The 13,493-nt window shown below is 42.8% G+C and overlaps 3 protein-coding genes across 3 annotated transcripts; 2 read left to right on the forward strand and 1 right to left on the reverse strand.

The window, feature by feature from the left end:
- The first annotated feature begins 98 nt into the window (after nt 1-98).
- On the forward strand, nt 99-8,448 carry fbxw9 (F-box and WD repeat domain containing 9). Its single transcript, XM_085784463.1, has 8 exons — nt 99-746; nt 838-988; nt 1,613-2,570; nt 2,655-2,803; nt 2,908-3,111; nt 3,804-3,869; nt 3,961-4,137; nt 8,313-8,448. The coding sequence occupies exons 1-7, from the start codon at nt 625-627 to the stop codon at nt 4,033-4,035; spliced, it is 1,725 nt and encodes a 574-aa protein (XP_085640589.1). The 5' UTR covers nt 99-624; the 3' UTR covers nt 4,036-4,137; nt 8,313-8,448.
- On the reverse strand, nt 5,597-6,303 carry LOC146983078 (guanine nucleotide-binding protein G(I)/G(S)/G(O) subunit gamma-7-like). The gene is made up of 2 exons (XM_085784465.1): nt 6,061-6,303; nt 5,597-5,856 (listed from the first exon to the last, which is right to left on the reverse strand). Exons 1-2 carry the CDS (start codon nt 6,154-6,156, stop codon nt 5,731-5,733), a joined length of 222 nt encoding a protein of 73 aa, XP_085640591.1. The 5' UTR covers nt 6,157-6,303; the 3' UTR covers nt 5,597-5,730.
- On the forward strand, nt 8,318-12,498 carry dhps (deoxyhypusine synthase). The gene is made up of 9 exons (XM_085784464.1): nt 8,318-8,512; nt 8,659-8,823; nt 8,968-9,089; nt 9,253-9,349; nt 9,496-9,582; nt 9,701-9,806; nt 9,903-10,006; nt 10,623-10,748; nt 11,856-12,498. Exons 1-9 carry the CDS (start codon nt 8,318-8,320, stop codon nt 11,949-11,951), a joined length of 1,098 nt encoding a protein of 365 aa, XP_085640590.1. The 3' UTR covers nt 11,952-12,498.
- Nucleotides 12,499-13,493: the final 995 nt, after the last annotated feature.

Raw genomic sequence — 13,493 nt, forward strand, 5'->3', positions numbered from 1 at the left:
TGACAAAATCCTGAGATAAGAAAACGCGGTTGCTATCTCGACGCAGTTTGATGACGAAACCATTCTTCAGCGGAAGTGATGTTTTGAATTTTTTTTGTAGTTCGCCTGATAACAGCTGATAAGCAGCAGCAGCTATTATCCCCTCACTACCCGGTATACCGGTAGCACTTTGGTCTGTGTGGAGACGGTGAACTAATGTTTTTGTTACGTCGACTCGGACGACGATTTATGACCAACGACTGGGTTTGTCAAAGACTAGACTTGTTGTTGTTTTGTTGTTATATTCATGCGTAGCAGAACTTGAAGCTAGCCTACCCTAATCCGCTGTCATTCAGCTGTAGTCACATATTTAATCCACCTGAATTTAAAATATATGTGTGAATACAAATCTTTACTGAAAGGACGGTGTTCAGTACAGGTCCTGTCTTCAAGCAGTGCATGTCTGAATGAATCATTAGTAGGGTGGAGCTGACGCCAAGCTAACAGTCGCTCAAGTTTCACCCAGTATTTTGGGGCACATGTATTGAACCACATACAGAATAGACTAGAGGTAGTTTAAAGGGATGTCTGTATAAAGTTCATTAGTTAGGGGTCTTTTGCTGATAGCAGAGCGAGAGGAAGGAGATGTCTGAGGTCAGGGTTAACCCTTGTGAACCGGAGGCAGGGGCTCAGGATGACCAGGGTGGACCATGTCCCGACCCGGTGAAACCTCTGAGCAGTGAAGCCTCCAAACCTGACCTGCAGGGGTAAGACTTTAAATCCATCCTCAGTTTAACTGGCTGCTCCTCCATAAGACGAATAAGTAAAGTCACCTTGGTCTTCATACATCCCTTTCAGTCTCCTGCCTGCTGGTCAGCCGTCCTCCTCAGCAGACGTCAGCCCCTCACTTTCAGCCGAGGCGAGTGGCCTGCTGTCTTTACCATGGGAGATGGTCACCCACATTGCTTCACACCTTCCTGCTCAGTGTGTCATCACTGTACTGCCAAAGGTACGTTGTAAAGATGCATAGACCATCACTTCCAGACATTGTCAAGGATTTCTCGTCCTCTAATCTCCAGGCTTATTTGTTGTTGACGGTTACTGTTTTTACTTTGGCTAAACTATCATCACATATAAAGCAAATATAGATTTCCTAAATGTTCCCCTCTTAATTAAAATGCACACTGCAGAGTTTTATCATAAACGAACAACAAACTGTTGCTTTTATTTTAATTTCAACAGCAAGCAGTTATTTTCCCCTGCTTTTGTCTAAGCTGTCTTCCGGTGAATCATCACCAATTGTAGATTGTTGCAATAGTGTGAAACCCGTGGCAGGACCGTGTATCACGCATGTATTTCCTTGTCTGAGATAAACAAACAATAAGTCAGATACTTGATAGGGAACCTGAGGTTTCTCAGATTTTTCCCTGTTAAAAGGGTTTTCCATGGAGTTTTTCCTCAGTCGATGTGAGGGTCTAAGGGCAGAGGATGTTGTTATGATGCCATGTACTGTATAGCTGTTTGTAAAAACGGGCTATACAAATAAAATTGCCTTGCCTTGCCTTTATGTGAGGCTTTATAGCTCTTGCAGAGGTTGACATTTCTCTTGAATCCCTGTTTGAACTCTTTCTAGGTGTGTCAAGCGCTGGGTAACGTGGGAAAAGACAGCAACGCTTGGCAGCTCCGAGCACGCAGACTAATTGGACACAAAGCTGTCTTCCCAGTGGGGCCAAGGGAGGACTTTGATTGGCCCAATGCTTGTCTGGAGTTGGAGCAGCTGATAGGCTGCTGGACGGGCCAAGCTGAGCTCTTAGCCAGACAGACCCAAGCAGATGATGAAGTAAGGGACCAAATAAGGCCACAGGATGATGATCCAGGTGCAGAGGCACAGGAAGATGGAAGAGAGGGTGAAGTGGATGGTGTGGGAGTGGCAGGACAGGAGGCTGCGTATGGTGCTGATGAGGGGATGGAGCTGGCAATAGAAGGGGGGGAGGATGGTGAAATCCAGCCCGTTGAAGGTGAGGACCAACTGGCAAGATTGAGAGAGGAGATGGAAGAGAGACTGGAGCATGATGCGCCAGCACTAATGGCAGAAGATGGTGCTGTTAATCACCAAGACCCCAGGAATCTGGGTAATGGCAGACAGGTGGAGATGGAGCAATCTCCACCAGCCAGAAGTCCGAGCCCACCTCCGGCGCTGGAGTGTTTGACGCTACCCTCTGACCACATCGCCCCGGTCAACTCAGTCCTCCTCCTTGGGGGAGAGGGGACCGTTTGTGCCACTGGCTCCAGGGACTGGAGCGTTAAACTGTGGGATCTGCAGGCAGGTCCTAATGGGACGCTGCTGCACACGTTGCAAAGGCAGGGCGAGCTGAGCAGCCACAGGGGCTGGGTCTGGTGTATGGCGTCGCGGGAGAATCTGCTGGTTTCAGGGGGCTTCGACAGCACAGTGAGGCTGTGGGACCTCCAGGCAGGCGGCGCGGGCAGTGGCCTGATCAGGGCTGGGGGAGCCGTCCTGTGCCTGTCCTGCCAGACGGACGTGTTGCTGGCTGGGACATTTGACAAGAAGATCAGCATGTACGACACCAGAGGTGAGGGGGTTTAACGTACACATCTGGCAAATAGATTATAGCAACAAACCGCCGAGGTTGACGATGTCGTGATTTTATCTACAGCTGCTGAACCCTTGGTGAAAAGCATCAGTCTCCATGGTAAGCCTGTAATGTGCCTAGCTGCAGATGACAAGTACATCATCTCTGGAAGCAAAGACTGCACTGTTGCCGTCTACGACCGCAGGGCAGACAAAGGCTTGAAGAAAATCCGGGTAGCGACTGCAAACATACACACACACAGTTAATGTTTGCATGCATGTGCTGTATATGTTGAGGTGCACCGAGACTGACTCCAAACCAATCTGTCCACTTCTAGCTGAATTCTTACCTGCTGTCCATGAGCTACAGCGGCAATGAGGTGTGGGCGGGAGACAACGGTGGCAAGCTCCGCTCATTTTCTATGCAAACAGGGACCTTAAAACCCCTGTCCAAATTCGATGTGGGACACACAGCACTGGTCACTGGCATCCACAGGTCCCCTGGAAGCCTCTACACCTGTTCATCTGATCACACTGTCAAGGTAGGAAGAGGCTATTTCGTGGCTGCTATGTCTATTTAAAGGGATAGTTCACCCTAGAATGATATTTCGCTCATTATCTACTCACCCTCATGTTGACTAAGGGCTGGAAGAATTTTCAGAGTCCACCGTCCCTTCTCTGAGTTACAGGGGGTCTTGGCGTAGCAGTGCATGTCCATATAACGGTTGCAAAGGGACACCAGAGCTCTTCGTAAAAAAAACACACACAAAAAAACATCCAAATACCTCCATGCTGCTCGTATGTAATGTCCGTCTTGTGCTGAAGCCCCAAATTGCGTAATTGTCCCGAAAAAAGTCTATATTTTAAGCTTGTTTGTAGCGGAAGCTTCTCGAAGCTCCTCTTCCTGGTCTGTCCAAATCTCGCGTGATTTGCGCCAGCGTCAGTGCGGTTACTGCGAATCACGCGAGATTTGGACGGACCAGGAAGAGGAGCTTCGAGAAGCTTCCGCTACAAACAAGCTCTGGTGTCCCTTTGCAACCGTTGCATTGAAATGCACTGCTACGCCAAGACCCCCTGTAACTCAGAGAAGGGACGGTGGACTCTGAAAATTCTTCCAGCCCTTAGTCAACATGAGGGTGAGTAGATAATGAGCGAAATATCATTCTAGGGTGAACTATCCCTTTAAGTAACTCTGCTAATGAGTTACCATTTCAATTTCTTGTCTGTATTGCAGGTCCACATCCCTTGTTCACCTCCAAGGACGTTATGCACACTTCATCATCAAGCTGGAGTCAATGGGGTTAGTGCTTTACAACACATCTTCCATTTTTCTCCTCGTGTCTTCACACTCACATTCACACATATCTCTTCTGTCTGTTTTCATCTGTCAGCTGAGTGTGGAGGCTGGCGTCCTGGCTGTAGCCTCAGGGGATGTGTACGCAGAAGTCTGGAGGCCCAGAAAATGAGGGAGCAACACCTTAAACCATCTATTGTGGCTAGATCTGAAAGCCAGGAGGGGAAATTACCTGAAACCTTTCAACACAACACCATACTTGATCCTTCAGCAGGTTGGAATTGAGAGTAAATTGAGTACACAACTGCAAGTGCACAGCTGACATAAAAGGACAAAAGGAAATGTCTCCCTTGACTTTCAGGCTGGATGGATAACATACATGCACTCAAAGTGTTCAGAAATCACAGAAATTGTCGAATTGGCAAACCAAATTAATCATAACTAATGCAAATAACAAAAAAAAGTTTAACAATTTTAGAACAAGGAATCAACATAATGTGACACTTACTGAAAGCACTCCAAGAGAAATATAAGATCAACAAATATGATGATGATTTATGAAAAGGTAAGACTCGGAAGGAAAGACATGTGCTACATATGGCCAAACAAATGATTTTATTTAAGCACACCTCCAAAACGTGTGAAACTAGTGTTTTCAGAAATCCGCTCTAGCAGTGGCATTGTTATTGTTTTACAGAGTAGAGTTGGTTTGGGAAGTTTCTTGTCACTTGCCAAACTCTCTCAACCAGATTTCTTTCTTTGTCCTTGTTTTATTCCATTGAGATTTTACTACAAACGACAAACATGCAGCACAGTCAACATATTTATTTTGTGCCAGTACTGAAAGCTTAAAAAAACCAAACACTTCACGTCCAGCTGTCCTGTCTATCTCTCACTGTCTCTCTACAATAAAGACATATAGAATAGCCAAAAAGAGAGGGCTTTAAAGCAGAGGTTTTCAAAGTGTAAGGTGTACCTCCTTGTCAAGAGAACCTCACAGGAGGTGCAGTGCAAGAAAAAATAAATGGACTAAATAATTTCATAAAATGTGGATAGTTTAAAATAGGTGGATTTTTTCCCCTGGTGAGCTGAAAACAGAAAGATCAATCTATGTTTTTGTGTGTTGCACAACATTAACTGTCTTTATGTTCTCTGTAAGAGGGGGTTTCACTTTCCCACACTTTGAAATATCCCAGGTCAATTCCAGCAGTGTGGAATATACACATTTATAAGGATTATAGTAGTTACATGCTCGCAAGTTGACTGAATCCGTTACATTGACCATTTAACAAACATTTGTTACCCTTCATGTACACTGAATACTATCCATGCCCTCTGTGACACACTGATTGTATTTGTACAGCTATTTATATGAACACAGTCAGCAGTGCTAGTTTTTTTTTGTACATATTATCTGCAAATGCCTTGTGTGCTTGTGTGTCTTTTCAGTGTGCTAGTTGTATGGATAAATGTAACCATAAATTATTTGCACAATACTTGATATATGCATATGTTGAAACTCACTGAAAGACAAGATGTCATTAAATGGCCTAGTGTCTGAATTGTTGGTGGGGATTTGTTCACTGCCCTTACGGAGCAGGTTACCTGACTTAACTCGATCTAAGCAGCCTCCACTTACCAAGTTCATTCCTCACTGGTGTAAATTTTAAGGGGCATGTAAGTTAATTATTATGTAAACAAATTAATTTAGACAATTCTGTGGTATGGAAAGAAAAGCTCACTTGTGACAGATTAACTGCTGAGTGAGTTATGCATTTGACAGGAGAAAATCTGTGTTCGCATCTTCAGATATGATGTGTGGATCACATGGCGATCCGTTGATGTTGGTCATCTGTACTCAGGACTGTCACAGCAGCACACAGGTCTTCTTATCTTTGAAAGGATTGGATGAGGCAGCGATGCCGGTGAGCAGAGGGTCGCTGCGCCTGTGTTCCTGACAGTACTGGACCAAGTCTGCTGCTGTCAGGGAGATCTGCAGGGACAAAGGTGGACGGGGCGGCAATTGAATATTGTAATACTTGAAAAAAATGAAAATACTCAGTGGACAACGGCTGTTGAGACAGACTAGGGGTGTGTTACTACTTTTCATACATTCTGATCTATTAAAATATCAGAGAATTGAAGATAAAGATGCTGTCATGCATGTAATAAACAGGTGATTAAGTTTCTTACATACCTTGATTCTCTCCATGCCTGCCTCCACCCGAAGTTGGTCCACCAGTTTTTGTGTCTGAACAACGCTGTTGCTGCTGCTACACATCTTTCCTGACATTCCCCTCGATAATAAAGACTCGGCACAAATCCAAGTTTTTTGCACTTGGTATCCTTCCTCAACACTAAAGGCAGTGTTTTTACCTGATCCAAAAGTGTTAGCTCAGGTTGTGCAGGGCTGTCTGGTCAGACAAGCTCCTGATTTCCCTTTTTGACCTGCACCCCCCTTTTTATTCACTGCTGTGGGCAGTTCAAAGGCTCTGTGATATGAAAGGTCATACAACACAGTGCTGGAAAGGTCACAAACATCACACATCACTTCACAGCCACTGCTGATGAAAAGATTATTGGCTAAGGTATGCTGTCTGAAAAAGGACTGTATCAGAAAGGCTGGGCATTTGAGGCCTTTATTAATTTGGTTAAACGTGTTGTTCGTGGCTAGAAGCAAATGTTGAGAATGACTAGTTGGGTATACATTTATTTACCTACTAACCCTAATCAGTGCAGACTGGAGGTAGACCGTAGGGTGGTAGGTAGTTACTGAGTATTTTGTTTTTATATGTGCAATAACAATTGTTTGTTTTTTCTTCTGTTTTATACCCTACCTCAAAACATAATTTAAAATGTTTTGCACCATTAATCTGTAGTAACAGCCACTCCAGCTCAAAACGTCTGAGTGTTAAAAGCGTCACACAGTGGTCATCATATGGAGACACATGTAAGTAGAAGTTTGCATGCTCTTTTCCCCCCCTCCAAATATTTTTATTGATATTTTCCAACAAAATGGCATATAGTGGTATCAAACAGTGTGGGAAAAAGACATGTAGTTTGCATGATCTTTTTATACGTACAGTACAGGCCAAAAGTTTGGACACACTCAATGCATTTCCTTTATTTTCATGACTATTTACTTTGTAGATTCTCACTGAAATTCCACTAATGAACCCTGACAAGGCACACCTGTGAAATGAAAACCATTTTCAGGTCAGGTTCACCTCTTGAAGCTCATCAAGAGAATGCCAAGAGCAAAAAGCAGTAATCAGAGCAAAGGGTGGCTACTTTGAAGAAACTAGAATTGGTGGGGGCAGAGATAGAGGAGGAGGAGGAGGAGGAAGAAGGAGAGGAAGAAGAAAGAGAAGACTAAGAAGAAAATAGTTAAAACAGTTATTTCACACTTTTTTGTTAATTCCACATGTGTTCATTCATAGTTTTGGTGCCTTCAGTGAGAATAAAGGAAACACATTGAATGAGAAGGTGTGTCCAAACTTTTGGCCTGTACTGTATATGTAAATCAACTGCCATATTGATCTGATTCATAGACGCTTATTCTGAATGTTTTTCAGATTAAACATTACAGTTTAGTTAAAAAAAATGTTTTAAATAAAATTGTTAAAGTTTTTGTCGGAATAGGACAAAATATATTATCTAAAGAACTGACACACTTTAACAAATGACTGAACATAATCTCCAGATTTTATTCAGATTTACTGTTTGGATTTGGAGCAGAAAGGCGGTTTGATTAAATTTGTCCCTTCGCACTTTCCGTAGTGGGCGCTAGCTTGCTACAAGATACTCGTGTTATGTTTACAGAGATACAAATCTTGGAAACCGTCTGTGACAGCCGTTTCTTACTTCATCACCACCCAACATCTCTTCGCGGATAGGTACGTTGTCTTATCTGTCTCCAAATGTTTGGTCCTCACTGAAGTTCATCGGTACAGTTAGCACAGAGCCGGCTCACAGTTAGCGCCACATGGACTCCTCTGCGTGTGTCGCTAAAGTTATTCTGCACAACACAAACACACAATATGCGTCACTACTCCCAAAGTCTTTTTATTTATTTATTTTAGCAGTTTAACAGTTTAATTCAAACGATAGACGGATAATTTGACACTAAATGTGTCTCGTATAGTCGTAAGACTGTGGTAGGATATTAGTGGCCTTCCAGCAAAATAATTCACTAATTAAGATACCGTACTTGCTCTGGTTTATCTCTCTTGCTCAGAGGTCTTCTGCAGTGTCTGTCTCTCATAATGCTTGGTGAAAACTTTCAGTAATATTGTTTTTATATGTTGTGCTAATATTGTTATGTCAGGTCTAAGTGTTGTTCAGCTGCTAATTATGTCATGTGTTGTCTGTCAGAGCTGCTCAGCATCATCACTGCTCCACTGATAACAACCAGTCCAGATCAATAAATTGTTCTTGTTGTCTCTGCAGAAGAGATGGCACACCCTGTCCCCTCTGTTGCCATGGAGGCTGTCCTCAAGCCCAGCTGTGAGCTCCCAGAGGACATGCCGAAGATCAAGGGCTACGACTTCAACCAGGGGGTAAATCTGCAGGGAGTGCTGAGGTCCTACCTCACCACAGGCTTCCAGGCCAGCAGCTTGGGCTTGGCCATCCAGGAGATCAACCACATGGTGAGGGGAAGTTATCTGCCATTAAAGGCCTTGCTTTCTTTTGCCTCAATGTGAGACGAACTAACCCATTGAATAATACGTATTCAATAACTCCTGATGACTTTGCTAGTCTACGTTTTTGACCATAGTTCCCTCATCGCCCACAGATAGAGAAGCGCCTTGAACCAGTGGAGGCAGATGAAGGGAATGAGAATAAAGAGTCGGATGAGTCCTCCAACAAGTCGGGCTGCACCATCTTCCTGGGTTACACCTCCAACCTCATCAGCTCTGGAGTCAGGGAGAGCATCCGATACCTGGCAGAGCACAAAATGGTACAAATCTGGACCAAGTACTAATCTAACAATAACAACTTCTGCTCTAATCAGTTAGGTTTCCACTGTAACATCTATGTGGGTTTTGACAGGTCAGGTGGGCTGTGTTGATTTAACAGAATCTGCTTTGTCTCTCTTTGAAAGGTGGATGTCATTGTCACCACAGCTGGAGGCATTGAGGAGGATTTGATCAAGTGTCTGGCTCACACATATTTGGGAGACTTCAGCCTGCCTGGCAAGGAGCTCCGTCTGAGAGGGATTAACAGGTTGGCAACTGTGGCAGCATCCCTTCTTAATTATTCTGTATCAATAGCAGACGTGTTATGTGTATGTTAATCGAACCAAGCTCTGACCTAACTTGCATATCAGATCCCGGCTTGTTTTATTTACCTCTGTTTCTTTCCATCTCTCTGCCTTCACTCCATGTAGAATAGGAAACCTATTGGTGCCCAATGATAACTACTGTAAGTTTGAAGACTGGCTGATGCCCATCCTGGACCAGATGTTGCTCGAGCAGAAGACAGAGGTGTGTCTCTCTGTGCAGTTGGTTTTTTTTCTCTTGCACTCCAAACTGTTAATAGGTGTAGTTGAAGTTTTTACTACTTATGTTAAACAGTTGGGATGTTCCAGATTTGACTCATGTCAGACATCATGTAACCTTTCTTTTTTCAGGGCACTCATTGGACTCCCTCCAAAATGATCCATCGGCTTGGCAAGGAGATCAATAATACTGACTCTGTCTATTACTGGGCATACAAGGTCGGTCCTGATGTATCCTGCTAATGCACCATGCATCATATGGACAAACTGTCAGGATGAGTAGCTGATGCACTACGAAAACCAGTCAGTAAATTTGCAGTGGTTTTCTGTTTTTCAGAATAACATCCCAGTGTTCAGTCCTGCGCTGACAGACGGCTCTCTGGGCGACATGATCTACTTCCACTCTTATAAAAACCCTGGTTTTGTGTTGGACATAGTAGAAGGTAAAAACCAACATTGCTGTTTCTTAACAAGATCACCACAGATCTCTTTGCTGATCATATCTGGACTCTCTATGATGAACATGGACTTTGTTTCAGACATCCGCAAGTTGAACAGCCAGGCGGTGTTTGCCAAAAGAACGGGAATGATCATCCTGGGAGGAGGGCTGGTCAAACATCACATAGCCAATGCTAATCTCATGGTAACTTTCTACTCTGAGCTTTATCTTATTTTTCATCACCTTTTGTATACGACTATGTAAAATTATGTGTTTTAATTGCTTTAATTGCTTATATCTCGAAGATTTATTATGTAAATATTGATCTTATAAAAACATGCCTTGTTACAGTACTCCACATTAGCCGTATTAAGTAGTAAAAAGTAGTTCTTCTTCCAAAAAGTATAATGCTACACAAATGTTAATACTTTTATTAGTCTTTTTAATTCCAGTAGTAGTAGAGCAGTCATATGGATTGTTTTCCTAAGTCACGAGTACTTTTGATAATTGTAAAAAAGAAAATTCTGGAGTGTTCCTATATTGCAGTATTGTTAATTTTACTGCAGTAAAGGATCTGCTCACAACTTTCGCCAGTGTTGGCCATTAAAGTTTTACACGAAGTTGTGCAAAACTATGTTTTAAGTTAGGAAAAATGTTGTTGTCCGCTCTGTGTTTACAGAAGCCGGGATTTGGTGTTGATTATAGATGGACATTACATAGTGTACAGTCACAATACATAATACCCCTTTTAAAATGGAGATTGCAAAGCAAACATCCTTACAAACCAAATACTGACTTAATCTCCTCTGTCTCCTTCCAGAGGAATGGTGCCGACTATTCGGTGTATGTCAACACGGGTCAGGAGTTTGATGGCTCTGACTCTGGGGCCAGACCCGATGAGGCCATATCCTGGGGCAAGATCAGAACAGATGCAAAACCTGTCAAGGTAACAATATTTATTCCTGCAGAGTTGGCTAGGATCATACTAATTCCCTTAAAGCAGAAGTAAGCGATCCGGTCGTTTTCGCTAATGCTGCTGCGTTCGAGGCAGGCTTTTGAAATCGTAAATTACAGCTTCAAGTCACAACTTACGACTTTGTAGCGTTCCAGGCAACCCACTCATGTTTTTCCGACCTGTTTTACCGGTGAAAGTCACTATAACGGCCACTCGTAACTTCCGACCTGTGAACTCGTACCAGATCAAACTGATACAACTTCACAGGTCGGAAAAACAGGAGTTACGAGTTTCCTTGAACGCACCATAACAGTCCTCGTCCCTACGTCGCCACATTCACGGCATCCCTTGGCTGCACACACAGCCCTGCATGCCGTTCTCTCTCCTCATTGGATAAAAACTGTAGGATACGATAAATGTTTTCTCCTCGGCTCAGAGCAGAGCAGAGTGACTGACAGACCCGTGTTTCAGTCCAAACACTCTATGTAAGTGATTGCTGTCGGAAGATATAACTATTTAAGACTTATATTAACACAAATATATCTCTTACTTCTGCTTTAATTACAATTAGTTATTTTGAGATGTCTTCATGTCTTCTGCTTCACTTTTCATATATTTCCAAGATGCCTTTTGACAGTACTCAAATAAAACACCCAAACTGTCTCCAGAGCAGTTTTCTACACCCTAGACATAAAATCTTATATTAGTTTTGGATACTTGACACGATGTTTTCTGTTTGTAGCATTTAACTACTAGAAATTTCACAATGTTTTTTTTCATTGAAATTAATTTCATGGGAATAAATGCGTGTTATATAACTCGACAGAGCTGGTAACCAGGTGAAAAGGCTGAGTTGTCTGAGAAATGTCCGTCACACAAGCATGTGAGCTGTAACCATGAGTTGTAGTCCACGCTTTAGCCTCATGGTGGCAGTGTCTGCACAACATTTGATCTGAGGGTGTAGTGTGGCATCTGAGGACCTGCACAGAAATATGAAAACTAAGGGCTGGCTTCTGCTAAGGGTAGTTAGCATGTAGCATGACGCAAATGTACTAGTATTTCAAAGGGATGACACACTGCTTTGCTGTTTATTCCCAGGTGTACGCAGATGCCTCCTTGGTCTTCCCTCTAATTGTGGCCGAAACCTTCGCACTCCATGCCGACAAGCTGACCGCTGGCAAGAGAGCAGATTAAAAAAGTTGCCTCCTTAAATGCTCTGTTAGAAACAACAACCAGCTTTGCTGCTCTGGTCCTCCCTTTTGTTTGTCTAATTGAACATATGAGTTTGATCTAATGAACCTTTCCATAGAAAATACTTGGTTGTTACTTGGCAACTTTAAGAGGCAGCATTGTGATGTGTTCAAACACACAATGCTGCAATTCAACTTCTTACTGAATGGGAAGCGCTGAGGGTTTCCTGTCTTAATGCTTTCCATATCAATATTTACTTGTTTATACAAGTACAGTTTTTTTCCCTCTCTATCCTGCCTGGCTGGGATTGCATGGGTAGCATGCACCAAAGATACCGCAGAGAATGCATCAGGTTTTAGCCGCAGCGTGCGTGTGTGTGTGTGTGTGTATGCATGTGTGTGTGACGTGGGTGTAATTTATTTCAGTTTACCTGTGGGATCAGTTGAACGTTACTTTATAGCTTCTCAGATTTTATACTGTCTTAATCTTTCTGTCACTGTTCCAGGAGTAAAGATGTGCCTGTAAAGCAAAATAAATCTTTAAATATTCATTTCTCCCTGTTTTTCATCTTAATGGACAATTACAAATAGTCTTTGTGCTACAAGTGTGTGTGTGAGAAGGCCACAAGGGGTTCATCATGGGACACTTTGTTTCACATGACTACATTAGTGATCTTTGTGTTATAAAAGGATTTACAAGTGATTGCATTACAAGGCAGTGCTGTCTTATGATGAGAAATAATATTTAGATTATTAAATAAAATTAGGTAATATAATAAATTATTTACATGTAAAATTAAAAACACCTCAGAATACAATGCTGTCTGGAATTACACAGTCACTAAATTAATGTAAACATTGTTTTGTATCATTAAAAACACACTGTATGTCAGAACAGCTGCAGGATGCAGTAGAAAAAGAAGGCAGAACTCATCACCGTGTTTCTGATGCTGCAGCCAGAGTTTGAAGAAAAAGCAAAAGTTGTAAGCATCCCCATTCATATGCAAGTGGTGGCAAATTTGCTCCTGTGACGTGTGTCTGGTGAGCACCTTCAGTCACATCCTCCTCTTGAATCCCCCGAGGGGCCTCCAAGGAGCATCACGGCTTAATGCATTTGTGGTCAGTCTGTGCTCATACAAAGACATGCAGTTTCCACCCACCCAGGCAGAGAGCATGCTGTAGATGGGACTCCTCGGGTCTCTTCCTTTCTGCTGTCAGCAGAATCAACCGCATAATCTAGTAACAATGATAAAGACATTTCCCATAGCAATACACGCATCTGCTATACTGGGAAAGGATATTTCCTGTGGTTAATGACTGCTTCCATATCCTCTACACAGTCACTGTTATATTCACAGCCTGGTTATATTTACTCAACTTGGAATGGCATTGTGGGTAGTTTTTGTATCAAACGTGTATATAGTATACTCACTGAAGCCTGATTTTTTTTTTTCTAGAGTTGTCGGTGTCTTTTTTTAGTGGGATGCTGACCTTTTCTTTTATGGAAACAGAGTTGGAGAAGTGGAATTGGAACTGGGATAAGGTC

The sequence above is a fragment of the Trachurus japonicus genome, chromosome 8, assembly GCF_045865225.1.
Source record: "Trachurus japonicus isolate A0001 chromosome 8, Traja_1.0".
Taxonomy (NCBI): Eukaryota; Metazoa; Chordata; class Actinopteri; order Carangiformes; family Carangidae; genus Trachurus; species Trachurus japonicus.